This window comes from Canis lupus, chromosome 12, assembly GCF_003254725.2.
Source record: "Canis lupus dingo isolate Sandy chromosome 12, ASM325472v2, whole genome shotgun sequence".
Taxonomy (NCBI): domain Eukaryota; kingdom Metazoa; phylum Chordata; class Mammalia; order Carnivora; family Canidae; genus Canis; species Canis lupus.
Genome location: NC_064254.1, coordinates 72,038,876 through 72,066,263, shown reverse-complemented (window position 1 = coordinate 72,066,263; position 27,388 = coordinate 72,038,876). Strand labels below are relative to the sequence as shown.

General features: G+C 45.7%; 1 protein-coding gene and 1 pseudogene across 1 annotated transcript in view; both read left to right on the top strand.

Annotated features, from left to right (window-relative positions):
• The first annotated feature begins 4,164 nt into the window (after positions 1 to 4,164).
• Positions 4,165 to 27,388, top strand: part of FRK (fyn related Src family tyrosine kinase) — a 96,700-nt gene continuing 73,476 nt past the window's right edge. Inside the window, exon 1 of the mRNA XM_025444769.3 lies at positions 4,165 to 4,535. Coding sequence (XP_025300554.3) covers positions 4,180 to 4,535 — 356 coding nt within the window. The 5' untranslated portion in view covers positions 4,165 to 4,179. The remainder of the gene's footprint in view (positions 4,536 to 27,388) is intronic.
• On the top strand, positions 5,948 to 6,488 carry LOC125752283 (ATP synthase subunit d, mitochondrial-like; annotated as a pseudogene).

The following is a 27,388-nucleotide window of genomic DNA, read 5'->3' as shown; positions in this document are numbered from 1 at the left end:
GTGAGGCAGAGGGACGACGAGGCCTCGGGGCCGAGGTGGGGGCGGACAAAGCACGTCAGAGGCTCGGGAAAGCAATCGGGCTCGCTGAGCCGGGGCTCCCGGCCGTCCTGGAAGGACCCATCTGAAGAAGGTCCTCAGGGCACGAGTTCTCCAGCCTCGGGTCCTCCAGGCAGCGGGGATCTGATGGCTCCCGTGGGAGCGCAGCCGGCTCCGGGAGAGGGACGGTGGGCTAGTGCCGGCGGGGCAGCTGCTCCAGGAGGGAGGCTGGCGGGTCCCAGGCTCAGGAAACGCAGGGACGGGCCAGAGGGCAGGGCCCGAGCCACAAAGCCCTGCTTCTGCCCTGCACAACCCCTGCTCTCGAGTGTGAGTACAGTGCTCTCACCCCGGAGGCTCCCTCCTTCCCTCCCTCCCTCCCTCCCTCCCTCCCTCCCTCCTTCCTTCCTTCCTTCCTTCCTTCCTTCCTTCCTTCCTTCCTTCCTCCTCCCTTCCTCCCTCGGGTGGGGGGAAGGGGGAGCACACAAGATGGGGAGGGGCAGAGAGAAAAAGAGAGACTGTCCAGCAGGCTTCCGGCCATGGAGCCTGACGAGGGGCTCTACCTCTCAACCCTGGGATCATGACCTGAGTTGAAATCAAGAGTGGGACACTTAACCACCTGAGCCACCCGGGCCCCCCTCTTTTCCTTTCTCTTTCCTTTTCTCTTTTCTCTCTTCTCTCCTTCTTTCCTTCCATCCTTTCTTCCTTCCTTTCCTTCCCTCCCTGCCTCCCTCCCTCCCTGCCCCCCTCTTCCTTCCTTCCTTCCTTCCTTCCTTCCTTCCTTCCTTCCTTCCTTCTTTCCTCCCTTCCTTCCTTCGTTCTTCCCTCCCTCCCTTCCCTCCCTTCCTCCCTTCCTCCATACTTGTGGAGTGTTACCGCTTACCTACTGGGTGTTGTACAAAGCACAGAAGATTCAGAGGAGGAAATTTGATTCTTGTGGGGAAAGGAAACAAGTAAGAGAACAAAGTACCATTCAACAGGTGACCGAGTGGAAGTGTGTGTTAGGTTTTAGGACACCCAGAGCAGGGGCCTCTGATCTACTATGACAGAGAAAGTATCAATTGAACTCAGCCTGGAAAAATCACAAGGAAGTCATAGGGTGGGGTGGGAGGAAGCAAATGGGCAGGAGGGGGGCTTCTTTGCTTTGCTTCTATTGCTTGGGGAAGCTGCATCAAGGCCGTGTGTACAACAGGGAAGGGCCTTGTGCTCAGAGGTGAGCAGGGCCTTAGTGTCCTGATAAAGAATTTAATTTGATTCCAAATACTTTGGATGGTCCTGAAGGGTATCGCCCAGAAAAATGACATCAGCTTCTTTTGAGAGTCCTCAAAGCTAAGAAGTCAACCATCTCGGGCTCTGGAGCTGGAATGAGACCAGGGTGTTACTCACGGCTCAGCCACTTGGCTGTGTGACAAGTTACTCAATCTCCCTAAGCCTTGGTTTCTTCTTTGAAATTGAAAACAAAAACCTTACCTTCCTCATAGGTATTACTGTTTTTATTTTCTGAGAATTAAATGAATACCATCTGTGACATTCTTAATGTTAACGGGGCCCGGCACAGAGAAAGCCCTCCACGCCTGATGGCTACTCTTTACCAGCAGGCGCATCGTTATTACTATTGTGAAAGTGGCTTTGGGTGGGGGTGGGGGGGTAAGCTGGAGGAAGGGAGACTGCTCAGGACGCCTCTGGAATAATCTAGGGAAGGATATTCTATTTTAATTTTTTTTGGCCCAGTGCCCAGCTGTCATTCAGAAGGAATAAAAAAAATGTTTGTGGAATAAATGAAAAGGAAGAGTGAGCAGCATTTAGTGATTGATTAGCTCAGAGGAAGCAGGGGGAGAGTAAAAGACATGTTCAAGCCTTCAAGCTTGGGTGGCTGCGCAGTTCTGGGGCTGATGACACAGAGAAGCCCTTTCCCTCCCGTCCGTGGCTCAGCTCTCAGACCGACACAGTCCCCCGCTCCCTCAGTGTCACTCACTAGCTTGGTGATGTGCTGGGCACGTCGGCCACTGTCTTTTTCTGGAATGCCTGTCGTAACCATAACGGAGGCGTATTCGAATTTAAAGACTTTGAATTCTTGAAGTCCAAAGCTCCACTTACAAATGGGTCTTTTTGTTTTTTAAAGATTGTATTTATTTATTCATGAGACACACACACAGAGAGAGAGAGAGAGAGAGAGAGAGAGAGAGAGAGAGAGAGGCAGAGACCCAGGCAGGGGGAGAAGCAGGCTCTATGCAGGGAGCCCAACGCGGGACTCGATCCCAGGACCCCGGGGTCACACCTGGAACTCACCTCCTGAGCCACTCGGGTGCCCTGACAAATTGGCCTTGAATCCATCTCTCTAGTTGCTCCCAAATTTCCTTTCATTTTTATATCCTGTAGCTGTTTCTGGAAAGACTAGCATCCTATATGTCTGTGCAGGGGTGTTAATAGAATCCCACAATTTTACAATTAATACTGTGTCTGAAACAAAATATTCGTATGGCTTCTCAATATTATATAATTGCCATTTATCTCTTATGTAGAGAATTCTATTTTAGGTCCCATGTCACAGACAAACAGACGTCCAAAACTGGCTCGGCTTTTGGCTTTTCTTTTCCTGCTAAATTGGTACTTCTGCTCTAACTCCGAAGACAGTCGAAAAACCTGGGAATTTGGCATGAGATCTTGTTCCAGCCAAGTCATCTGTCCGCTGTAAATAACTGATTTTAGTACAAGGTAGGAGGGAGCGGATGGGGCTAAACCCACGGTTCTCTGGGGGTTTTTGCCCCCTTTCCTTCAGTTTGATTATTCTGACCGCTAAAAAGGCCTTACTGTTTGTCAGAGAACTGGAATTTGGATGTTGTGCTGGGGCTTGGTTAGCCGGGTTCGTGCCTCCACCAACACACAGAGGTCGGCTTTTAGGAGGGGGATTCGTAATAATAAATGTCTTCTACAGAAACAAGTGACACCTCGTACATGGGCCGGGAGCCGTCTCTACGAGGGAAAGCGGCAGCCTGTGGGTCTGTCCAAACCTGGGCCTGGTGGCTCTTGGGGTCCAGAGTGCACATTTGTGGGACACAGCGGTGGCAAGCGGGGCGAGGAGAGCCAAGCTCCTGAGGTCCTAGGGTGGGGTCATGAGCATCCCCTAGACCTGGAGGCCAGAGGGAGCCAAGGAGCCCTTCCTGTCCTCTGCACGGTCCCCTGGTCTGTGTGCCTGTGTGCACCTCAGGAATAGTCCGGGAGAGATGGGAAACGAAATGTCTCTGGGAAAAAGCAGTATTTCAGGTTCTCAGCATTTTCATCAGCTGCTCTCGTATTTCTCCAGACTGTAAATATATTTTGAAGCCATTAAAAAAAAATCATGCGTAGTGATGAAAAAAGGTAGGAGCCCGGTGGTTCTTCCCCAGGTGCTGTTGGTCCAGGAGCAGATATCCGGCCACTTTAGGTCCCCTGCTAACTGCCCCTAGTGGGGGCAAAATGACCCCACTCCACAGAGGAAATCTGTGCTGGGCAGGTGGGGCGAGCAGGGTCCCCGGGGAGCCAGCCTGTGCAGCGGTGGGGGCTCGCAGCTGCCTGGGGGGCTGGCTCCTTGCGGGGGCGCGAGTGTCCCTGGGGTGGGCAGGTGGGGGGCCCCCTGCGGATCCCCGACGGGGGGGGGACCAGGAAGTGCGGGGGGGGGCTCGCGGGCCGTGGGGCGCAGCTGGCGGGAGGTTAGGGACGGGCTTAGGCACGTGCTGCGGGGCGGGCGGTTACGGACGGGCTTAAGGACGCGCTGCAGGGCACAGCTGGCGGGAGGTTAGGGACGGGCTTAGGCACGTGCTGCGGGGCGGACGGTTAGGGACGGGCCTAGGGACGCGCTGCGGGCGGGAGGTTAGGGACGGGCCTAGGGACGGGCCTAGGGACGCGGCGGGGCGGGCGGTTAGGGACGGGCTTAGGGACGCGCTGCGGGCGGGGCGGGCGGAGGGCGGGGCCACCTGTTGCGCCCGCGGACCGGACGGCAGGGCGGCAGGCGAGGGGCTCCTCCGTCCGTCCGTCCGTCCGTCCGCAGGGGCCGCCCGGTGCCAGGTTTGCCGCGAGCAGCCTCGCCCCGGGCGGCGGCAGGTGCGCCCGCGGACCGACCCGGGCTCTGCGGCGCCTGCGAGGGCTCCGCGGGGCCGAGGAGCAGCCATGGGCGGCACCTGCGTGCGGCTGTGCGCGCACCTGCGGCGCTGGCTGCCCTGCGCGGGCCGGGAGCCCGAGAAGCCGCTGGTGATCGCGAACCCGGGGGCCCGCGCCCGCCCCGACGCCGCCCCGACGCGGGGTCCGCAGCCCGGCGGCGGCCGCTACTTCGTGGCGCTGTTCGACTACCGGGCGCGCACGGCGGAGGACCTGAGCTTCCGCGCGGGCGAGCGGCTGCAGGTGCTGGACGCGTCCCTGGAGGGCTGGTGGCTGGCCCGGCGGCTGGACGGGCGCGGCGAGGGGCGGCCGCAGGGCTACGTGCCCTCCAACTACCTGGCGGAGGACCGGAGCCTGCAGGCGGAGCCGTGAGTACGCGGGCGGGCGGGGGGGCGGGGAGGGGAGGGGAGGGGAGGGGGGAGGGGAGGGGGCGCACCTGCCCGCAGGCCGAGCCGTGAGTACACGGACGGGGAAGGGGAGGGGAGGGGAGGGGGCGCACCTGCCCGCAGGCGGAGCCGTGAGTACACGGACGCGGGGAGGGGGAAAGGGGAGGGGGCGCACCTGCCCGCAGGCCGGGCCGTGAGTACGCGGGCAGGGGGAGGGGGAAAGGGGAGGGGGCGCACCTGCCCGCAGGCGGAGCCGTGAGTACATGGACGCGGGAGGGGAGGGGGGGAGGGGGCGCACCTGCCCGTAGGCCGGGCCGTGAGTACGCGGGCAGGGGGAGGGGGGAGCGCACCTGCCGGCAGGTGAGCAGTGAGTACGCGGGCAGGAGCAGGGTCGGGGCCAGTCGGGATGACGGCCTGGCCCTCGCAGGGGCGCCACAGGCCTCCCTCAAGTCACACTGTCAAAGCCAAGTCCAGCTCTCTGGGTCTGGAGACCTCTGAAGCGCCAGCCCCTGCCCACCTGGGCACCCACAGGGCCCGCGAGCACCCAGGGTGCTAAGCTTTCACTGCCCTTTCCCAGTGCGACCGCGCCCAGACCTCGTCCTGGGAGCGCAGGTGGGGACTCGCGCCCCCACTGGTGATGCGCTCGAGGTCATCAGGGTCACAGGCTGGCGGCGCCAGGTACTTGGGAGGTTCCACCAAGAAGGACGATATGACGGCCGCGTCCCCCAAGGGCTGGTGAAGAAATCCCTGAGAACCGTGGTGGCCGCGCAGAGGAAGGCTGGACGCCCTTGTCCCCTCGCCATCGGGCCGGTGCGGGGCCTGGCTGTGTGGTCCTGCGAGCGGGAGCCGGGGGCTGCGCTCCTGGCAGGTGGACGTGAGGGAGGTGCAGCCCGGCCGCGGGACACGAGGTTCAGCAGGACCAGGAGCAAGTGGGGACCGACTGGCCCCGACCCTGCTCCTGCCGGTTCCAGCGAGACCCAAGGCCGGGAAGGGCGCTCGACCCATTTTACAGATGGACCCTCAGTAGAGGAAAGACGCCCCGGGGGGCCCGGGGCTTCTCACAGGGCTCCCCTTTCTAGGAGGGCCGCGCCACCCGCTCCTTGCCCAGGAGTAAAACAGCAAGGAGGTGCCTTTGGGGCAGCACTGCCGCTTTCCAGACCCAACTACGAATCCGAGCGAGTCGGGTAACCGCGGAGATTCCTTCCAACCCCAGGCCTTCTTTTGTACCTAAGTGGAAATGAATTGAAATCTAGACTCCCGGTGAATGGAGTTGTTCTCAAATGCCACGATCATATGTGTAAACATTTGTTTTCTGGGACAATCTATAGGAAATACCTTATTCTTTTTTTTTTTTTTTTTAAAGATTTTATTGGGGGTCGGGGAAGGATCTCAAGATGGCTGGGTGAAAACTTGCTCTAAAAACCATTGACTGGGTAGCTTTTGGGGAGATCATACCCCGAAACCAGAAGGCCATTGCCAACTCCCTGAAATCCTGGAATGAGATGCTTGCCTCCAGGTTGGCTCCTCTTCCTGAGAAACCACCTGCTGTCGACTGGGCTTACTACAAGGCCAGTGTGGCAGAGGCTGGCTTGGTAGATGACTTTGAGAAGAAGTTTAATGCCCTCAAGGTTCCTGTGCCAGAGGATAAATACACTGTCCAGGTGGATGTTGGGGAAAAAGAAGATGTGAAAAGCTGTGCTGAGTTTTTGTCCCTCTCAAAGGCCAGGATTGAAGAATATGAAAAAGAGCTGGAGAAGACGAGAACATAATTCCATCTGATCAGATGACCATTGAGGACCTGAATGAAGTCTTCCCAGAAACCAGATTAGACAAGAAGTATCCCTATTGGCCTCACAAGCCAATTGAAAATTTATAAACTTGAGTTGGGGAGAAAGCCCCGGCCCTCATATTATAAACATTGGACATTAAAAATAATGATACGGTGTAAAAAAAGAAAAGATTTTATTTATTCATGAGAGACAGAGACACAGAGAGAGGCAGAGACCCAGGTGGAGGGAGAAACAAGCTCCATGCAGGGAGCCCGATGTGGGACTCGATCCCGGGACCCCGGGGTCACACCCTGAGCCGAAGCCAGACGCTCAACTGCTCAGCCTCCCAGGGGCCCCAGGAAATACCTATTCCCTGAACGCTTACTTTATGTTCTTACTCCTCCATGTTCAGGGTGCAGTAGGTCCGGCGTTAGGTACGCTCGATGTTCGGCAGCCCCTGTGCATTCTACACAAAGGAATACCAGAACATCACGGGAGAGTCTTGAACTCGTAATCTACCCATATTCTTATCATTCCGTCTTTCATTCATCATGACTCGGGCACTCTTTAATCCTCACCCCCGATTTCCCGCATCCCCCCACACACATCCCCCCTGGTAGCCGTGTTGGCGCTCTAGTTAAGAATCTGTTTGCTGGTTTTACTCTCTCTCTTTCCCTTTGTTCATTTGTTTCTTGAATTTCACATATGAGATCATATGGTGTCTGTCTTTGACTTACTGATTTCTCTTCCCTTTATACTCTCTGGCTCTATCCATGTTGCAAATGGCAAGATTTCATTCTTTTACGACTGTATCATATTCCATTATCTATCTATCTATCTATCTATCTATCTATCTATCTATCTATCTATCTATCTATCTATCCATCCATCCATCCATCCATCCAACCATCCATCATCTGCCTATCTTGCTATCTGGGTAGATCTCTCTCTCTCTCTCTCTCCCTCTCTCTCTCGTCTATCTGTATCAGATCTCTATCCATTCATCTACCAATGGACACTTGGGCAGCTTCCATAGTTGGGCTATTGTGAATAATCCTCCAATAAACATACAGTTGCATGTATCCCTTTGGATTAGTGTTTTGGCATTTTTTTTAGTAAATATGCAGTAGTGTGATTACTGGATTACAGGATGGTTTTATTTTTGTTTGAGGAAGCTCCGTACTGTTTTCCTCTGTGGCTGCACCAGTTTGCATCCCCACTGACAGTGCACAAGTGTTCCTTTTTCTCCACATCCTAGCCCCCACTTGTTGTTTCTTGTGTTTTTGGTTTTAGCCATTCTCAAGGTGCGAGGTGATAGCTCATTATAGTTGTGATTTGCGTTTCCCTGATGATGAGGGATATGGAGCATCTTTTCATGAGTCTCTTGGCTCTGGAAGGTCTTTGTAGAAATGTCTGTTTATATCTTCTGCCCATTTTTTAAATTGGGTTATTTGTTTTTTGGGTATTAAGTTGTATCAGTTCATTATATATATTTTTTATACCAACCCTTTATTAGATATTATTTTCAAACATCTTCTCCCATTCATGGGTTGCATTTTAGTTGTGTTGATTGTTTCTTTCCCTGTGCTGAAACTATTTATTTTGATGTAGTCCCAATAGGTTGGTTTTGCTTTTATTTCTTGCTTCAGGAGACAGAGCTAGAAAAATGTTGTGAGGACCAATGTCCGAGAGATTACTGCCTTCCTTGTTTCCTCTTGGAATTGGTCCTCAGCAGTATTTCCGTGTGTCACTACCAACCTGTATCTCTACAGCGGGCTCCCCTTGGGATCTTCACATCCACTGGCATAAAAGCTCGATGCCCAGAAGATGTTGGTCAGCCTGGGTTATTTCTTTGCATTTAAGTGTACACGATGGCCGTCATCTATGAACCTAGGTTCTCAAAGAGGGTTCTTGCCACCAAATGGCTAAATTCTTCAATACTTCCAGTGCAGGTAGCTGCAGCCTCTATAATTCCAGGCCATTTCAAGTGGTAGTGATTTAAACTTAGTGGGTAAGTCTCCTGAGTGAAGGGTATCCACGTGGCCCACACACAGCCTTCGTAGCCGGGGAGCTACCCAAAGATGGCTTTTTAATGTCTTTCTTCATTGAGTTTTTCAAAGTTGCATTTCATAGTTTTTCAAATACTGTGGAAGTTAACGTGGTTTATTTTACAGTGAGCTCTGTGTACAGTGTCGAGTAAAGGCGATTGTTTATATTTACATGCGTGGGATGAGAGGTAATGGGAAACCGGTGAAAATTGAGTTCGTCTAACTCCTAATCAGACTAGTTTAATGCAGCGCATGTTAGTATTTATCTGTTTGTGTTTTTATTCTTGACTTGTCCGAATGAGAAAACAGTGCAGATACTTCTGGAGTTATCAGTGTCAGGGCAAATCGGTTGAAGGTTTCAGCATTTTTTTTGTTTGTTTTTTAATACAAGAAGTAGAGATGTTAAAAAAAAAAAAGAACTATACTATTGTGAAAAGATAAAGCAATTTAGTACTTGATTGTTATTCCACCTTGAAATGCTTTATCTTTTCTAAATATCTTGCATTAAGTGATGTAATAAAACCATTCTTTTTTTATTTTATTTATTTATTCATGAGAGACAGAGAGAGAGAGAGAGAGAGGCAGAGACACAGGCAGAGGGAGAAACAGGCCCCATGCAGGGAGCCCGACGCGGGACTCGATCTTGGGTCTCCAGGACCACACCCTGGGCTGAAGGCAGCACTAAACGGCTGAGCTACCCCGGCTGCCCTAAAACCATTCTTAATGACTTATTTTCTCTCTAAGAAAAATTATTGTGTTTGCCTTAACTTTGATTTGAATTCCTAGATCCTTTCATAGATGAGTGCGAGTCTTCAACATCTTCAACATGAAATTTCTCAGAACCCTTGCTCTCAGAGTCTGGTTACTCAGAACTCCTTTTACGTTTTTTATGGCCAGCGGATGGATGGATGGATGGATGGATGGATGGATGGATGGATTTATTTATTTATTTATTTATTTATTTATTTATTTATTTATTTATTTATTTATGAGAGACAGAGAGAGAGAGAGAGGCAGAGACACAGGCAGAGGGAGGAGCCGGCTCCATGCAGGGAGCCCGACGCGGGACTCGATCCCGGGTCTCCAGGATCACACCCTGGGCCGCAGGCGGCACCAAACCCCTGCACCACTGGGGCTGCCCTATGCCCAGCGTTTTTAGAGACAAAGTTCACCCAGAAAATAATGGTATGGAAATTACATATAAATCGTGGAGGCAAGAACAACAGCTTTAAATTCCATGTTTTTACTGTAAAAAAAAGATTTAACTAATGCAACGTACCGATGAAAAGCAAACTGATCAGCAATTGTACAGTTTGCACGTAGCAAATCATTTATCTACAAAGCGTTTAAAAAGTTCTGTGCCTAACTGTCTAAGTGTGCTTTAGGTGGTGCTCACATACTTTATACCACATTAAACTAGGAACGCATTCAGTGGGAAGCTTTTTCTCCTCTTCCCATCACCGCATAAAGGCAGATTATTTCCAAGTCCTCTCCTATTCACCATTTTATAAACTGCATTAAAAATATTTGCACCTTGTAATTTTGTTGGTAGTTTATGCTATGAAATAAAAGTGTTAGAATTTTATGACGTATAAAGGTAATGGAATTTCTCCCCATCTGTTTAGGGCATAGTTTCCTAATCGTGCTCCTCTTTAATATGTCAAACTAGGGTTCTGTCAAAATCTTATCTGACCTAAGGTCATCGCCATTGTCTGGCTGGAGGAAAGTAGCATTGAGAAATAAAGTGGTATATTTTCAGGACGGGAATTCTTTCACCCCCACCATTTAAAAATAGGATCAGAGCTTCAGGATTTGGTGAATACTGCTGAATTTAAGAACTACCCAATACGAGGTGGACAGAGTGTTCCTAGTGACCTTCACACTTGGGGTCAGTAGACTTCTTTCCCAGGCGGGAAGTGAAGCCACCTTTTGAATCTTATTAGTGAACAATGTAGCTTAAAAATTAAAACTATTATTAACGCATAAATAAAAGCATCAGAATATATATATATATTTTAGTTGAGTACGACTGATATACAATGTGACGTTAGATGCGGGTGTGCAACATAGTGATTCACGAGTGTACGTCACGCTGTTGACCGCAGGTGCGGCTACCATCCGGCCCCGGTGTCGCTATCAAAATACCATTGACCATATTTCCCACGCTGCGCCCTTTATCGCTGTAACGTATTCATTCCACAACTGGAAGCCTGTATCTCCGCCTCCCTTCCATCCATTTTGCCCAAACCCATCCTCCTCCCTCAGTTTGTTCTCTGTATAGGTCTGATTCTGCTTTTTGTCTACTAATTTGTTTCTTTGTTTGTTTAGATTTCACTTATGAGTGGAATCATATAGTATTTGTCTTTCTTAGCCTGACTTATTTCACTTAGCCTATTACCCTTTAGGTCCATCCGTGTCTCAGATGGCATGATCTCACCTTTTTTTTTTTTATGACTGTGTAATATTCACACACACACACACACACACAGACACCCCACATCTTCCTTATCTGTTCGTCTACTGATGGACACTTAGGTTGCCTCCGTGTCTTGGTTGTTGTGAGATAATGCCGCCCTAAACACAGGGTGCATATGTCTTTTCAAATGAGGGTTTTCATTTTATTTGGGTAAATACCCATGAGTGGAATGTTTTGATCATATAATATTTCTATTTTTAAATTTTTTGAGGAACTAATAAAAAATTGTTTTTTTGAGGAACTTCCACTCTACTTTCCACAGCGGCTGTACCAAAGGCATCGGTATATTCACAAACCAATCTGACGTGTCCACTTCGAGTAGTTTAAGTCACTAGAAAATCACCTACAGGCGAGTCATCCTACATGGGACAGGCGCAGCCTTCTATGCAATAAAGTGGGACTGACTCTTGTTAAGCAACTCTTATGAGCTGTCTCCTGGGTCTGGAGGCTCCCAAGAGAAAAACAAACAAGGTTTTGCCCCAATTAACCGCCTGATTATCAGCTCAGAAAATTCCCTTTGGAGTCTCCAGCTCTCCGTGCTGCAGTGCGATACCGCTCTGCTGCAAATCAAAATCAGAGCAATCTTTGGGTTCTTCTGCTGGATATTTTAAGTAGGTCAAAATGTTGGTGGCATAGAATTTTAATTGAGATATGATGCTACTTACCCTTTTTCTGTGCTCATGAACACAGGCCATGGGACCAGATGATCTAGATTTGCATCTGGCTCTGTCATGGCTTAGCCGTGTGAACCTGAGCAAATTATTTGACCCCTCTGCCTCAGTTTCTCGTATGTAAAAGAGGAATAAAAGTGACGCCTATCTTGTGGGTCATTATGTGACATAAATGAGATTATTTGTGGGAAAAGCGCGCACCACAGAGAATCTGACGCGTAGGGAGGGCTTCATGAATGGTACCTATTATTGAGTCGTGTGGCTCCCCATTTACTTCTATCTAAATAGATCATACTTTGTGCATCCCGGCTGAGGCCTCAGCTCAGAAGATTTCTTTCCCTGGAAGGGGGTTTCACACGCTAGAGTCTTTTGCTCTCCCTCCCGCGGCCTGAGGCTTCGTGTGGGCGCGCTGTGCGGCCTGCAGTCCTCTCCCTCCTCTTTTCCCGCCAACTGTCCCTCATCTTCAGGCTCACCCTGTGTGTTCCTCTCTCTCTGAAGCCTTTCTCGACTTTCTGGACTAGGTTCGGTGTTCCTGTTTAGAACTTTTAACATCCTTTATGGTCATTGCTTATGTATTTTCTGTAAGACCATAAGCCGTTGGGGGTAGTGGGTAGAGAAGCCATTGCCCTGGGCCCTGAGCTTAGCGCAGCGCCTGTGCATGAGGATCACTCCTACCTGTTGCTTGGGCAAACGAGTAATTCAATAAATGTTTGCTTATCTGCAAATCTCAGATGTTTTCAAGAGTAGCTGACAAAGCCAACCTTTTTTTTTTTTTAAACAGTTCCTCTCTGAATTGTTTTTTTACCTACCAGAAATATCTAATGAGTTTCTAAAGGCAAAGGGCATTTCGCATTATTTTCTCAATGAATTGTTCATGTCTTAATTTTTGATTAAACTCATAGTCATAATAGCATAATTTCCAGGTCCCAGAAATTAGTGGCTCTAATCCACTACTGGGAAAAAAAATGCTTAGGGTTCACAGATTGCTGTGAATATTATCCATAATGTAGAATGAATATCAAGCTGGAAACAGATTGTGAATCTTATTGAAATGGTATTTAAAAATCACATACATACGCATTAAACTATATTATGGTTATATTTAGAGTAAAGAATTATTGGCTTGGGCTTTTAAATGGACAGAAAACCAAAACCCAATTTACAAAATTAATGTCATGGGCCAGACTTATAATTTCAGTTTTTATGCTTAACATACATAATTTCAAAACTATTATGTATGTGAAATATTTTTCAGATTGTGCACGCTGAAAGTTTGATGCTTTTACTGAATATTAATAGATTTTCACTGTCACATTCTAAAACATTACCAAACACAATAATTGTATGTTCTTTTTACTAGTTTTCTTACTAATTAGCTGCTAATTTCTCTGCAGCATTTTCTGACTCCCATTTTTAATGGGGGTTCTTCACGCTTGTTAGCACTGGAAAGATTGGCCAATTTTTCTGGGGGAAGGTCGTTATATAGATGGATGGTAGCTTGGCTGGTATTTTAGATCTCCTTATGGCTGTTTTCCTGACGGCTGCAACTTTAGTATTAGTTTATGTGGATTATTTTGAAGATTAACGTAATAAGAATTTTAAGCTATATAGATGCAAATGTAGATCATGTGATCTGTAGTATATGCCTTCATGCTTATTTGACTAATTTCAGATGCCATATAGACTGTGCCTTGTGTATGATCTTTTTGTCATGTCATTTTTTTCTACAAACTTTTTCGATTAGCTTTTCTCTTAAAAATTGAGTTAGTTTTAGCGTTACATTCTTTAAGTTTTTATTTGTCTTCTTTTTTATTCATATGCATATTTTGTAATGCCTTTAAATTCAGACTAAATTTCTCAATTAGGGATTTTTTTCATGAATTCTGTGCCTTTTGAAGGGTAAAATGAGAATGCAATTCAAGAAGTGCTAAAGCTAAGAACTTTTGTAATTCAAGAACTTCTATCACTAAGAACTTTTAAAATTTATATTAGGTATCTATTTTGAAAGACATTTAGAATCTTACATCAAAATAAATATTTCCATTAACACAAATGTTGCATACCACATTGGCAGCATGATTTAGATGATTCAGAAGAATCCCATATGGCTCCTATGAAAGGCCAGTATTGTTGGTAGATTTAAAGTCACTCTGATGGGAGCACCCGGGTGGCTCAGAGGTTGAGCGTCTGCCCTCGGTTCAGGGCGTGACCCCGGGGTCCTGGGATCGAATCCCGCATCGGGCTCCCCGCAGGGAGCCTGCTTCTCCCTCTGCCTGTGTCTCTGCCTCACTCTCTGTGTCTCTCATGAATGGATAAATAAATTCTTAAAAAAAAATAAAGTCACTCTGATGCTATTCCAATCTCACATACATCTTTTTTTCTATTTCTGAATATTGATCAATTTTGACATACCAAGATTCTCATTATAGGAGGGACTTATCTGGGGGGGGCTAGGCTGTCTCAGTCAGAAAAGCACACAACCCTTGACCTTGGGGTTGTGAATTTGAGCTCAACATTAGGTGTGAAGATTACTAAAAATAATAAATAAATAAATAAATAAATAAACTTAAATATAGGAGGGACATATCCCTGCAAGCCCCAGAATTGTGCTGCTTGAAAAGTCACTTCTAGGAAGTCATCTCTGGAGGATGCCTGTGTTATATCTATGATGGATGACTCAGGATACTTTCTCCAGAATCTTCTCAGCATTTCTAGTCATTGACTTTTATATAGTGGGACACATCAAAATGAATCGGACAGTGCTTCTTCTCCAGAGATTTTCAACAATCTCTGGAGGTAAGACAAATAAATCAAGAATGTATGTCAGTGCCCGCCAGCCAAAGACCACCAGGAATACACCTGTGCTGATACACTGCTCATTGTGGGGAAGGAGAACACAGCAGGAACAACAGTGGACATCTTAGTAAGAGCATGTTAGAAAGGATGCATCATAGAATTTGGGGGTGTAATTTTGGGGAGGACTTATTTTTTATTTTTATTATTTTTAATTATTGTATTTATTTATTCATGAGAGACACACAGAGAGAGGCAGAGACACAGGCAGAGGGAGAAGCAGGCTCCCTGCAAGGAGCCAGATGTAGGACTCAATCCCAGGACCCCGGGATCATGCCCTGGGCTGAAGGCAGATGCTGAACCGCTGAGCCACCCAGGTGTCCCTTGGGGAGGATTTAAAGAAGCATGGCTTCACCCTGGATTGACTGCTGTCAGAAAGGGGGGATAACTGTACAATTGGGTATTTTAATAAATTTTGATGAGAAGGAGGGAAGACTAGTTCAAGATTAAGGCTGTATTTGGTAGGGAAACCACATTTGCTCATGGTAGCCAAGATAAGTGGATGTTTGGTCATTTTTGTGGTTGGATAGTGTCCACATTTTTGTGGGTATTCAGGTATGATTAAAAGATTAAAAGTCTGATCTTGTTTTCGACTTGCTCCATCATGGTCGCAGAGTGGCCTCATCTGGTGTTGGTGTTCTTTGAGGTTGTTTATGTTCAACAGGAGAACAGCAAGACCTAGTCATAGTGCACGGCCAGCTCTTGGATGTCAGGGGCTGTTTTTCTCAGCTAGCGTAAGATAGGTGCTGATAAATGCCGTAAGAGTAGCGCAAACCGTCATGTGGCATGCACTTAAAAAATTATTACTTAATGATTCAATGAAGAAACAAATACATAGATCAGTCCTGGTTTGGGAAAAATCATACGTTTCTTTCAGGGTTCAGCTCATAAGGCCCACCCTTTTCTAAGAAGGTTTTTCTAACCGTCATTGGAAGAATTCATAATTTGTTTTTCATATGATTTTGTATTTCTTGTTAATAAGATGATGGATATAAAGATGGAATTTTCTGAAAAAAAGATGGAATTTTCAATTTTGAAGGCATTCACACAGAGGTGTTATTAGATGTTACAGGAATAAGAATTGCAGAATATCATAGACTTCACGAGGATTATAAGAACCATACAGCGTGAGTCTAAGAAATAGGAGAAGGGGCCAAAGATCAGCTCTTTAGAAATGCCCATATTTCAGGTGAGCAAGCGCAGTGTGCAGATCACAGTAATGGCCCTGTTTGTTCACACCTCCTTGTGTCCACGCACTTTGGAGGTCTCCTCCCACCCAAACTCTCAGTTTGGCCAACTGACTTGTTTTGGCCAATGGAACAATGGTAAATGTGACAAAAACAGATATTGAAAATGCTTGTGTGTTGGGACTTTTCTGCAAGTACCATGAGAAAAAACCTGAGCAGACCCCCTGGACGATGAGAGACTGTGTGAAGAGAGGTATTCCTTATCCCAACCGACTCTCCCGTTGACCGGAGAGTCATGGTCAAGCCCGGCTAAGATCAACAGGGCTCATCCCAGATCATTCACCTTCAGATTTGTGAGTTAATTGGATAGTGTTTTGAAGCAAAACCCAACAAATACAAGGAAGAAGAAGAGCCACTGCAAGAAAACAGTGAAGAATTCATGAAAGTAGAACAAAAACAAAGAGCATATTTTTCAAAATAAGAAGGTAGAATGTCAAGGAGATTTTTGGGTCAAATGCTAAAGAAAGACCAGAGTAATGAAAAAGAGGTAAAAAAATATTAGAATTTCCTGGAGATTACTGATGCCACTAAAAAGCAGTTTCATGAAGTGATTATGGACGATGTCATGAGGTAAAGAGAGTTTAACGAGGAGCTTCATGTTTCATCTAGGGCTCTGCCTTGGGAAGGTTGGACTGGGCTGAGCCATAGGAAACAGTATTGTATGACAGGGCTCTAGACTTGGGATTGGGGCCGTCCTGACACTCAGCTAAAGGAAAACAAAATCAAAAGAGGCAGTTGGGTGGGTTGGGATATCTGACATTTGGAGTTTGGGCTAGAGCAGGAATAGGTTGAGGGTTCATCTTTAGCAAAGTCAGTTTGGTCGTCCCAAAATTGTTGGAAAAATTAACGAGTTTTTCTCTTTGGTACTATACTCCCAAGTTTTGGGGTCGTGTAGGAAGATTGAACTCAGTCACTCGAACAGCTGCTTAAAAATACTTCAATACTTAATTATATACCTTGCATCTACATTTTTATTTAATTTTAGATTCTTTTTGCATCTACACTTTTAGTACTTGTTTTCTGCGGCAGAGTAGTGGTACTGTTTTGCAAAATAAAAAGAATGCACTCAGATCCATCTATTCCAAAATGCAATACATGGTCCTCTTTGCATTTTCCTATAGTTAAAAGGATATTCTTCTCTTGTAGCTTTAGGCTGTTCTAATACGGCGAGTACAGTGATATTTCAGATAAAAGCAATACAGAAGTGACTCAATATCTTGTATCTGTATTATGCAACAGTTTATTGGAAGTCACGCAGATACTGGTTTTGTTGCTGAATCACTTTGAACTCTGTGCTCTTATCAAAAGCCTAGCTTCAGGAAGCAGTCGTTTAACAAAATAGAAAGTCATGGTATTGATTTCGTTAGTCCTGGTAAAGTGGTAGAAAGCAAAATAGTTTCATAATAATTAGGGAAGATCAAAGAATCCCGACAGGTGGTTTTTCACTTATGATCATTTTGGTGCTTGATGAAACTCCTGATACCTTTTAAAGCATAATTGCCCATTTTCCAAAAAATTTAATATTATAAAATATTCTAGCTTATTAATGGCTTTAAAAACCTTATTCTTTTAAAAAACATGTTTCATAACTACAAATAATATGTGCAAGTTGAAGGTAAATCATAAAGCATAATGATCAATGAACCATTGATATTTGGAATCCATATAACCAGCTAGCCCATGACTGAGGCTACTACTACTAACGGCCCTATGAGTTCCTCCCCTGCGCCATCCCCGGAGTAAAACCTTTTTTCCTGGGAAATGTTGATCGCAACTCAGTTTCTGAGTCTAATAGCAAAAGATTAGAATCGCTCCAAGTGCCTATTACTAGGAAGGGATAATTTGTGGTTTATTACTCCATGGAATACTATACGATAGCGAAAATGATGAATTGAGTGGCATACAACAGCAGGGATGGATTGTGGAAGCATAATGTCGAGTGAAAAGAAGATTTCAAGAGATTGCATATAATATGATTCTATTTTATAAAGTCTACAAATAAGGGAAACCAAATAATATATTGTTTGAGTAGGCACACATGTTAGTAAACTATCAAACAAAGTAGGGGAATGATAAGCAGTAGCTATCTGATTTACTCATCTAAGGACCATAAATTCTATACTCCTGTAGGGCACTTAAATGATTAGAAGTCACTTGTGTCATGAGAAACTAAGGGTAGCAGAAATGCTGGCCAAAAGGTCACGTACAAATATTGCGATTGAACATAGACAGTTCATGATGTTACCTTCCTCATAAAACTACTTTCATCGGATTATCCTTTAATATTACCCTCCTAACAGCATACATAAGATAGGAAAACATACAACTTTTGCAATTTCTATTGTCATTATCCACTATGACTTTTAAGATGCCCGTCCCCCAAATTTCAATGACAGTAATCCTTAACCTTCAAGAGACAGACTTGAGACAGTCTGCGAATCTTCTGAAACTACATGTAAAGTTTATGCGAAGTAGATTTGTGCATTTTTTTTTTTAGGATAAGGGGTTATAGGCTTTATGATATTCTAAAAGGAACCATGTAAAAAATGTGTAGGAACCTGTGTTACAAAATTAGCATAGGCAAAGGTTGTTTCTCTTGAAAAATTATTTACTTCCTTATAGCAGATAATAAGAATTTTATTATACATCACATTTCTTTTAATTGTTAGGTACTGTGAAGCTCAGAGTTCAGTTAAATGCTTGTTTACAATAACCAGTTTTGACCTTAAGTCTGGCTTATTTTTTTCCTTCTCTCTCTCTCTCTCTCTTTTTTTTTGAATCCTTTTTTTGTTCTTATTTTATAGAATCAATGCTGAATTTTATGAGTCTGTTATTATAACCTACTTTAATACATGCATAATAATTATAATTCTAGGCATGTTTCACATTTTAAAATCTCAAATTAGAAAGAAAAAAGTGATTTTATATCTTTATATATTGAAGAATACATTTTTAAACTGTCTTTCTGAGCTTGATTGAGGGACTAATTCTAAGGCAAAGATGACAAGTTGTTGGATAGAATACAATCAGTGGTTGTTGGCAAAGACCCTACCCGGCCTCCTTTACTGGGCCCCCAGTTTCTTTCCCTGGTTCTTTTTTTTTTTTCTTTCCCTGGTTCTAACCCTGGCTGGTGCTGTCCCCTGCCCCTTACCTGGTTTGTGGCCCTGCTCAGTTTCAGTCGGGCCTGACGTTACTGTTTGCTGGAGATTTTGACACAACCTCCCTGGCCTTGCTCCTGGTCCCTGGGATTGCGGGCAGTGTGCGTATTCATTGTGGTCATCTCATGATCTGCAGTGGGGCAGGAGAGGATCCTCGGTAGGGGCTTCAGCCCCGTGTCAGACCCACGTGCAGTTTGAGGAGAAACGCACAAAGGAACGAAGACAAGGATTGAAACAAAGGGAAGGGGGGGAGTCAGTGGTTCAAAGTGTGGGTTAAAGGGGGCAGATGGGGGCGCCTGGGGGCTCAGCGGTTGGTTGAGCATCTGCCTTGGGCTCAGGGCGTGACCCTGGGGTCCCAGGATCGAGTCCCGCATCGGGCTTCCCGCAGGGAGCCTGCTTCTCCCTCTGCCCATGTCTCTGCCTCTCTCTGTGTCTCTCGTGGGTCAATAAATAAAATCTCTTAATAAAAAGAAAGGGCAGGTGAATTTTTAATAAACGTCAGAAAAGAAGATATGAGGAACAAACAGAAGATCCCATAAGCAAAAATGAAAGAATACAATGCTGGTGTTGGAGGAACTTAAAGGAAGTGAGGCTGGGAGAAAGCAGGATAAGAAAGGAGATGGGTGAGGAGCCAGATAAGAGCTGGGCTCGGTGTGCGGCTGAGGGGGGACTGATGAGGGTGCCTTGCTACGAACCGAAATAAGTCGGACAGGTATGGGCGGGGTGGGGGGGGCAACTCATGATTCCAGGCTTATGTTATTTTAAGAAACTATCCCTGGGCTTTTACGTTTGCGTTACATACACATTCATACTAAGGAGACCATGACAAGATGCGGTTTTCCAGCTCCCGCGTTGCTTTCGGGTCCGCAGCGTGGAAAATCAGATGCTGATTGTTGTCGAAGAAGGTGAACTACACCCTTTTCGTCTTGTGTCTACCTCCTTTTTGCCATCCAGGGACATACCACGCTTCGGCGTTGGTGATCTTTCACAGAGTGCACAGAAGACCACCCACAAACACGCGTCCACTGTTCGGGAAGTGAGACCCAGTAAGTGACTCGCGGGGCCTGAGGATGACTCGACCTCCTACGCTGTGTGCAAATCGCGTGGAGCAACCTCGGTGATAGTGTGGGAAGCCTTTCACGTTAGTCACTGGAAAGCTGACTGCACGGGCAGGGCGGTGGAACTAAAGGCTTTGAGGGAATTAGAGGAAGCTAATCGCTTTGCTTGGTCCCAGTGATTAAGAAAGTCTCGCAAACAAAGTACCGACACACTTGGGTGTGCTCCATTTTCCCTTCGGGAAGCCTGAGGGTTTTGTCATTCGTTGACTTAAGAGTTGAAGAAAAGGCTATTAATAACAATAACTTTTTTTTTTTTTCTGATGACATGTTCCCACGCAGAATACGAAATTGCTTTTGGGGGAGTTAGAAGGACAAACAGGTGAACGTACACAGAGGAAGGCTTCCACAAGCTTCTCCACGGTTCTGGTGATTCTTCCTGGGACACAGTTCACTGATTTTACTCACCTTACTATACATTTACATTTAAAGTTAAGTGGACGGGTACTTATCGTGTAAAGCGATTGCATCCATTAAATGGACAAAATGCAATTTAAAAAAAAAATCTCTTTCGAAGGAATATTTTTCAGTTTGATTTTTGAAAGTAGTTTAACAGAAGTTAATCTTCTTCAAACATAAAGAGGGAATATCTCCCAGGAATTTTGGCTGAGTGGTTCTGGGAACGCCAGCCACGTCAACACGTATTTGGACTAACATTCTTACTGCGTTGTCATACCTGACGGAGCTCATTGAGCACACCGAGCGATTTAGTTTAGTATAGTAGGTATTTTGGGGAAAATGATCCCAACTCGTTTTTCAAACCTATGTTTTTATCCATTTGAACATATTCCAGCAACTTTTTGGTTGCTATGATTTTGTGCCATTGTAGAAACAGGAGTGTACGTAATGAATGGTTTAGGATGGTCCGGGAGAAAGTAAGCCTATTTGCTGAGGGCAACCCAAGGAATTGGCAAGATTCGCCGCATTCCTGGGGCTTACCTTATCTAATGGGATCTCAGCTGCTGCTGCTGACGGGGGAGACTATCCCCACGACTCCAGGATTTGTCATGGAAAGAGGCTTTGTCCGAGCGAAGAAGGAAGGAAACTTGGTTATTTCTTCTTAAATTGCTGATCTGTTTTCAGAAACCAAGTATTTGTTCTGACAAACTTATTAGAAAAGGCCACATAGCTCTACTGCTTGTCCCTTTTCTATCCAGACGCTTTTCGGAGAATGGAAAACTGAAATGGAATCATGTTTACTGACACAGGGAGGTCATGATCCTTGAGAAAGAGAGCCTGGAAAGAGGAAAGAAAAACAGTCGAAAGGAAGACAAGATCACGGAGACTAAGGCTCGGCACGAGGGGGTGGAAAACAGTCCTTACATTTCTATTACAAAGACCAGGAACAAGTGCCAAAGATCACCCTGAACGTTCCTTCCTACTGTAAATAGAAACCATAGAAACAGACATTCACCTGCTCACTATTTACTCACGAACAGTTGTAGCAACACAAAAACTCAGAACTTGCTAGCTTGGCCGCCGATACTGGAAACCGTACGGTGGAGAGTGAAGGAGGACGTTGAACGATAGTTGTACTTCGAGCTACGTGAATTACATGATGATTCTCCTTATTTCTCCCCCCCCCTTTTTTTTTGATTCAGGTGTTTGGTACTTTTAATCCAAATTTATTAACTATCATGCACAATAGTTTGCTAATCAAACAAGTTGCTAGATTTTAACTTTGAAGCAGGCTTTTCAGTCACTAATATTTGGTAGAAGGTTTCTGAAAGTATGTTTTTGATAGATGTGTAGGAATGAGTGATGACTGGGTCATATTGGAGAAGATTAAAAACTTTAGCAGGTTTAGAATGTGCCTGATTCTCAAGCGTGCTGTGGGTTCAACTGAAATTGAATGATAGGTGTTGATTCCTTATAAAAATTATTGACCTCTCTTAAATTCACCACTGCCATTTAAATTCTAGTTAGTAAAGAATTAAATGGCTTTTCAGACCTAATTTCTTCTTGGAAAGCTATGTAGCAGCCAACAAGATCAACATTCTTCACTTTTACAAACGACTCTTAACTCTTCCCTGATGGCTATTGCACGTTAATCTCCTCTCCTGTGGAGCAAACCTTTACAAAAGTTGCCTATACTTGGGTCTCTTTCCTTCTTTTCTCTCTCTCTCATTTTTACTTTTTTTTTTTTTTTTTTTTTTTTTTACAGAAGTATAGAAAACGGTATGTGCTCCGCCCCGTGTCTCGTCACTCTGCTTAACAATTATTCTATATGTTGGCAAATTGAACACCAATAAAAAATAAATTTATATATAAAAAAACCTATAGGGGAATATATTTCCTTGATGCATATTTATGTAATATAGCAAGACCTTATTACAGTGAACTTAATTTTTTGTCACCTGTGAGTAGCATCTATGTTAAAATAGTAAATTGAACACCAATAAAAAATAAATTAAAAAAATAAATAAATAAAATAGCTCTAAGTTCATTCTTCTACTCTCCAAAGAGAATTTCCTGCATTACATTTACTTCATAAAGAAAAGAAATGACAAATGAGAAACCTTTCTTCTCATATATAATAAGCCAAAAAAAAATAAAAACAAACAAAAAAACAAAACAAAACAAAACAAAACAAAAAACCAATTACCAACACATGACAATTTATCTCATCCTGTTATTCCTTCTTCCTACCCTTACTCACACCCCCCACACTGGGTTGTTTTGAAGCAAATCCTAGACATCATATAATTCTTTCTGTAAATTCTTTTTGTAGGTGTCTATAAACATCATGAAATACTCTAAACAAACATCATTATGATGATCGCTCCTAAAAAACCAAATTCCTAATATCATTAAATATTCAGTCACTGGGAAACTTCTCATAGTCTTATAAACTTTTTGGTACTTTGTTCAAATGTAAATCTTGGTGGATTTGTTTTATGGCTTGTTTGTGAATCCAGATAATATCCCTATATTACCAATGGTTGATTTGTCTCATTTAATCTCCTTTAACATGGATCCTTCCTCTGTGTTTATTTCCTTGAAATTTATTTCCTCTTCCTGTAGAATTCCCCACAATCTGAATTTTTCTGGCTGATTATCTCTTGAACTGACCGTACGTTGACTTTTACTCTTCCCACTCCAGGAAGCTGCTCTTACCAAAGGTCATCAAGAAAACTCCATATTATAAAATCCATCGGTCAGTTCTTAGTCTTCTCTTTAATTGTCTTATTAACACTATTTAACACTCTTGATAACGCCACTGGCCTCTCCCAGGAGAACCTCTCATCTGGTTTCTTCCTGTAACACCAATTGAGACATCTTTGCTTGGCTCCTTGTCTTCCGTCCGTCCACTCCATGTCAAGTGCCCAATCCTTTCCATTTTACTCCTCTTCCCTGCCTGCCCTCGCTTTCTTGGTCATGTCTTCAATTTGAGACACATGTATTCAATGACCTTGAATCATGACATGAATCAATGACCTTGACATCTCTATATCTACCTGAAACTCTCCAAACTCCAGCCATTTCTTTCTTTTTCAAAAGATTTTATTAAAGATTTTATTTATTTATTCATGAGAGACACAGAGAGAGAGAGAGAGAGAGAGAGAAAGAGGCAGAGACACAGGCAAAGGGAGAAGCAGGCTCCATGCAGGGAGCCCGATGTGGGACTTGATCCCGGGTCTCCAGGATCACGCCCTGAGCCGAAGGTGGTGCTAAACCGCTGAGCCCCCGGGCTGCCCACTCCTGCCATTTCTAACTCTTCCGAGAGTGAGCCCCTGCATTCCTTTGATGCACCTGCCCCGTGAGGCCTTGTGCTGCTCTGTCAATGGCAACTCTGCCCTCATTTGCCCGGGACCAGATATCTTGGGCTCACTGTGACTCCCAATTTTCCTTCGTATGTCACGTGCGGTCGATTAGCACATCATTCTGCCTCTAGTTCTCAACATACATCCACGAATCCGCCGTCTCTCACCAGGCCTTGCCACCGTCTAGTCCAACCCACCCTCATCTTTCAACCTGGCTTTAGTGGGATGGTCTTCTAACTGTCCTTTCTGATTTGACTGTTGGCCTGAATACAGTCTTTACTCAACAACCCAGCAGGACAGAGTGACCCTGTTTAAATGACAAAATATTAAAATTACCTCTCTGCTGGAATTCTCCAGCCTGCTTCCTATATCACTGAGCGGGATCCCCTATTTCCAGTAGTACCTTTCCGACTCCAGTCCTCCCCTTATCTTTCCTTGGCTTCATCTGGTTCTGCCATAGGACTTTTTTAGTATTTTCACTTAGACTTTGGAATGGAAAAGTAGCCTTTTAATTAGCTTGTGCTGATGTTTCATCTTTTTGACATTTTTTAGAAAAGATTTTATTTATCTACTCATGAGAGACCCAGAGAGAGAGGCAGAGACACAGGCAGAGGGAGAAGCAGGCTCATGCAAAGAGCCCGATGTGGGACTCGATCCCGGGACCTTGGGATCATGCCCTGAGCTGAAGGCAGACGCTCAACTGCTGAGCCACCCAGGTGACCCTGTGTTTGGCATTTCAGACTCATTTTCACTAATAAATGGTAGCCTGTGTCCCACTGCATGGTCTTTCTTGCTCAAGGATGTTGAGTGCAAGAAGGGAAAATCTGGGGGTTGAACAAAATAGTGTCTTGTACTTCTAATAAAATCAACAAAAGTCTGTAGTATTGATAGACAGGCATCTAGATTTCGGTTCTAGGCATTTCAAAATCCTTGACATTGAATTTAGCTTTCTCCTGTTTATGTCTTTAACGAAGAGTTTCTCTCGATGAATTCAATGCAGTCAGTGCACATCTAAAAATAGTTCTAAGCACACAAAAAATTATGAGCTCGTTCTGTGTTGTCATCATGTAGAATTACTCTCTGCACCTCAAATAGGTTTCTCCCTCCCCTAAGAAATTAAACACAGACATGAGATATAAAGGACTACGTGTTTGCTGTAAGGCTATTGGACGTTTTAGTTGTAATTAACAGAATTTCTAATATTAACCAACATTAGTTAACAGTGTAACGTGCTTAAACATGGAACGTAATACCAGTGCTCAGTAGATGAGGCATATTCATCAATATACCTCGTGCCTATTAAAGATTTCTTTCTGAAGGCCACACTATTAAACAGGTTTATTGTGCCTCCCACCATGAATTTTGAGTTTCCTCCTCTATTCATTCTGTGGACGTTACTCCTTCCTTAAGTCATGATGGCGAGAAGGACGGGCTCCAGGCCCGCGTCAGCAGAACGGAGACAGGTGCTGCCCCGGGGCGGGGCGGGGGGGGGGGGCGTGGAGGCTGGAGGTGTGGTTCTGGGGGACGGAGAGCGTCGTCTGGCTTTGATTCGCTCACGTGAGTTTGTTGTTGTTGTTGTTTTTCCAAAACGGGCCTAAGTTTGCGTTTTCCCGATTGTGTGAGCTTAGTAAGGGCTCACCGTAAAGTGTTCCGGACAGCACTGGAAAGTGGGAAGGAAATTTCCTGTCCTCGGAACGTCCAGAGGTAGTAACTGTCCGCATTTTTTAAAAAAGATTTTATTGATTGATTGACTTTATTTATTTGAGAGACAGAGAGACAGAGAGAGAGGGAGAGAGCGAGCGAGCCCAAGCAGGGGCAGAGGCAGAGGGAGAAGCAGGCGCCCCGTGGAGCAGGGAGCCCGGCCCGGGCCTCGATCCCAGGACCCCGGGGTCGGGACCTGAGCCCAAGGCAGACGCTCAGCTGACTGCGCCCCCCAGGCGCCCATCCACATTTTTGATGTATACCGTCTTTTAGAAATTCTTCCCTTGTTTCGTATCCGTCTCGGAGGAATTCTCTCTGGCTTCCCTCCTCCCCCTGTCCCTGTCTGTGTATCCGTCCATCTCTGGGCAAAGCCACCCGCAGCTTTGGGCCTCCCTTTAAGCAGCTAGACGCCGTTTCCCTGCTCTCCGGAGTTCTCCTGGGTACTTTTGGTGCTTAATCCTTTTGCCTTATGCTGCTGATCTTGAATATTAAAAACATTTTCCACGTGATAGACGTATGTAACAAACAGCAAAATATCAAAATATCTTCTAAGTTTGTATGCACATGGCTTCTGATACATGTGATCCGTGTATAGATTCTGCTGGTCTACTGCTATGCATTTTAGGGCACGAGGCAGTCATCACAGGATATTTTCAAATTTCCGTAATATACTTGTCCGTGAATGCGCCGTGATTTATTTAACCCTTCTCTTAATAGCCAGCACTTAGGTGTTCTTCCATTTTTAGTATTTATCATGTTTTGAATAGCACAGAAACGAATATCTTTCTACGTAAAGGTTTTTCTGTATTTTGTATAATTTCTTTAGGATAGATCCCCAGAATCTAAGGACGGAGCCCAGGGTAACGAGCAGCTCGGGGCCCTTACTGGGTACCGCCTAACGTCGTTCCAAAGGCTCCCGCTGGCGCAGGGAGGAACGCTTACAGTCTCCTAAAACCACAGTCACTACACAGTTCCATCATTTTCTCTAGTGACGGGAAATCACGATTTAAATACTTTTTTTTTCTACACTAAGACATCTGAGTTTTTTCCGTATGTTCTTCCATTAATTATATTTTCCTCACGAATTTTCAGTCCGTTGACCATTTAAAAGTCGAATCTTTCTAGTTTTCCTTGACCTCGTGTGTGGGCCCCGTCGCTAGATTCGTTCTCCAGGGCAGCTGTGACGAATGCCTCCGAGGAGCTGGCTTGGGGGGCAGACGTGTTGTCTCACGGCTGTCGAGGCTGGACGCCTGAGACCAAGGTGCGGGCAGGCCGCTTCCCTCCGAGAGTTCCTGGCCCTCGCCCGGCTCCCGGTGGCCTGTGGCGGCCTCTGGTTTCACCATCCTCACCCCCACGCCACCTTTACGCTCACACGGCGTGTGTGTGTGTGTCCGAGTCTCCAAATTTTCACTTTTGACACAGACAGTAGTCAACTGGATTAGGGCCCACCCTGCCCCAGGTGACCTCATCTTAGCTAACTCCATCTGAAATGACCCCATTTGCAGGTAAGGTCACATTCTGAGGTACAGGCAGTGAGGACCTCCACCTACGGAGCCGAGGGGGACGGGATCCGACTCGTAACATTCAGCAGCTCCCTCATCGATGTATTCGTTGATGATTTCGGCAGGAGCGTTTGTGGAAGGTTCCCTCGTGCCGATCATCGGAAGTAGGTGTGAGCGAGAGCCCCTGCCCTGGAGGGGCTGGGGGGTCAGGGTGGACCCAGCACTCCCTTCCACCCACCGCCTCAGCGACACTAGCCTCTTCCGTGTTTCGGGGCGCGGTGGGCACGTGCCTGCCTCGGGAACCTTGCACTTTCTTTCCCCTCTGCCTGGATTATTGTTCCACGGGATGCCTGTGGGGCCTGCTTCCTGCCTTCCGTTCTCTGCTCAGAGGTCACCAGCTCTGGGGGGCCTTCTCTGATGCTCCTGTCTGAAGTGGTGACCCCACGCGTCTCGCACGACCTATTTCTCTTTCCCGCCTTTACCTTCTAAAAATTTCTCATCACCTTCTAAGATCATAGTCTACAGTTTGGT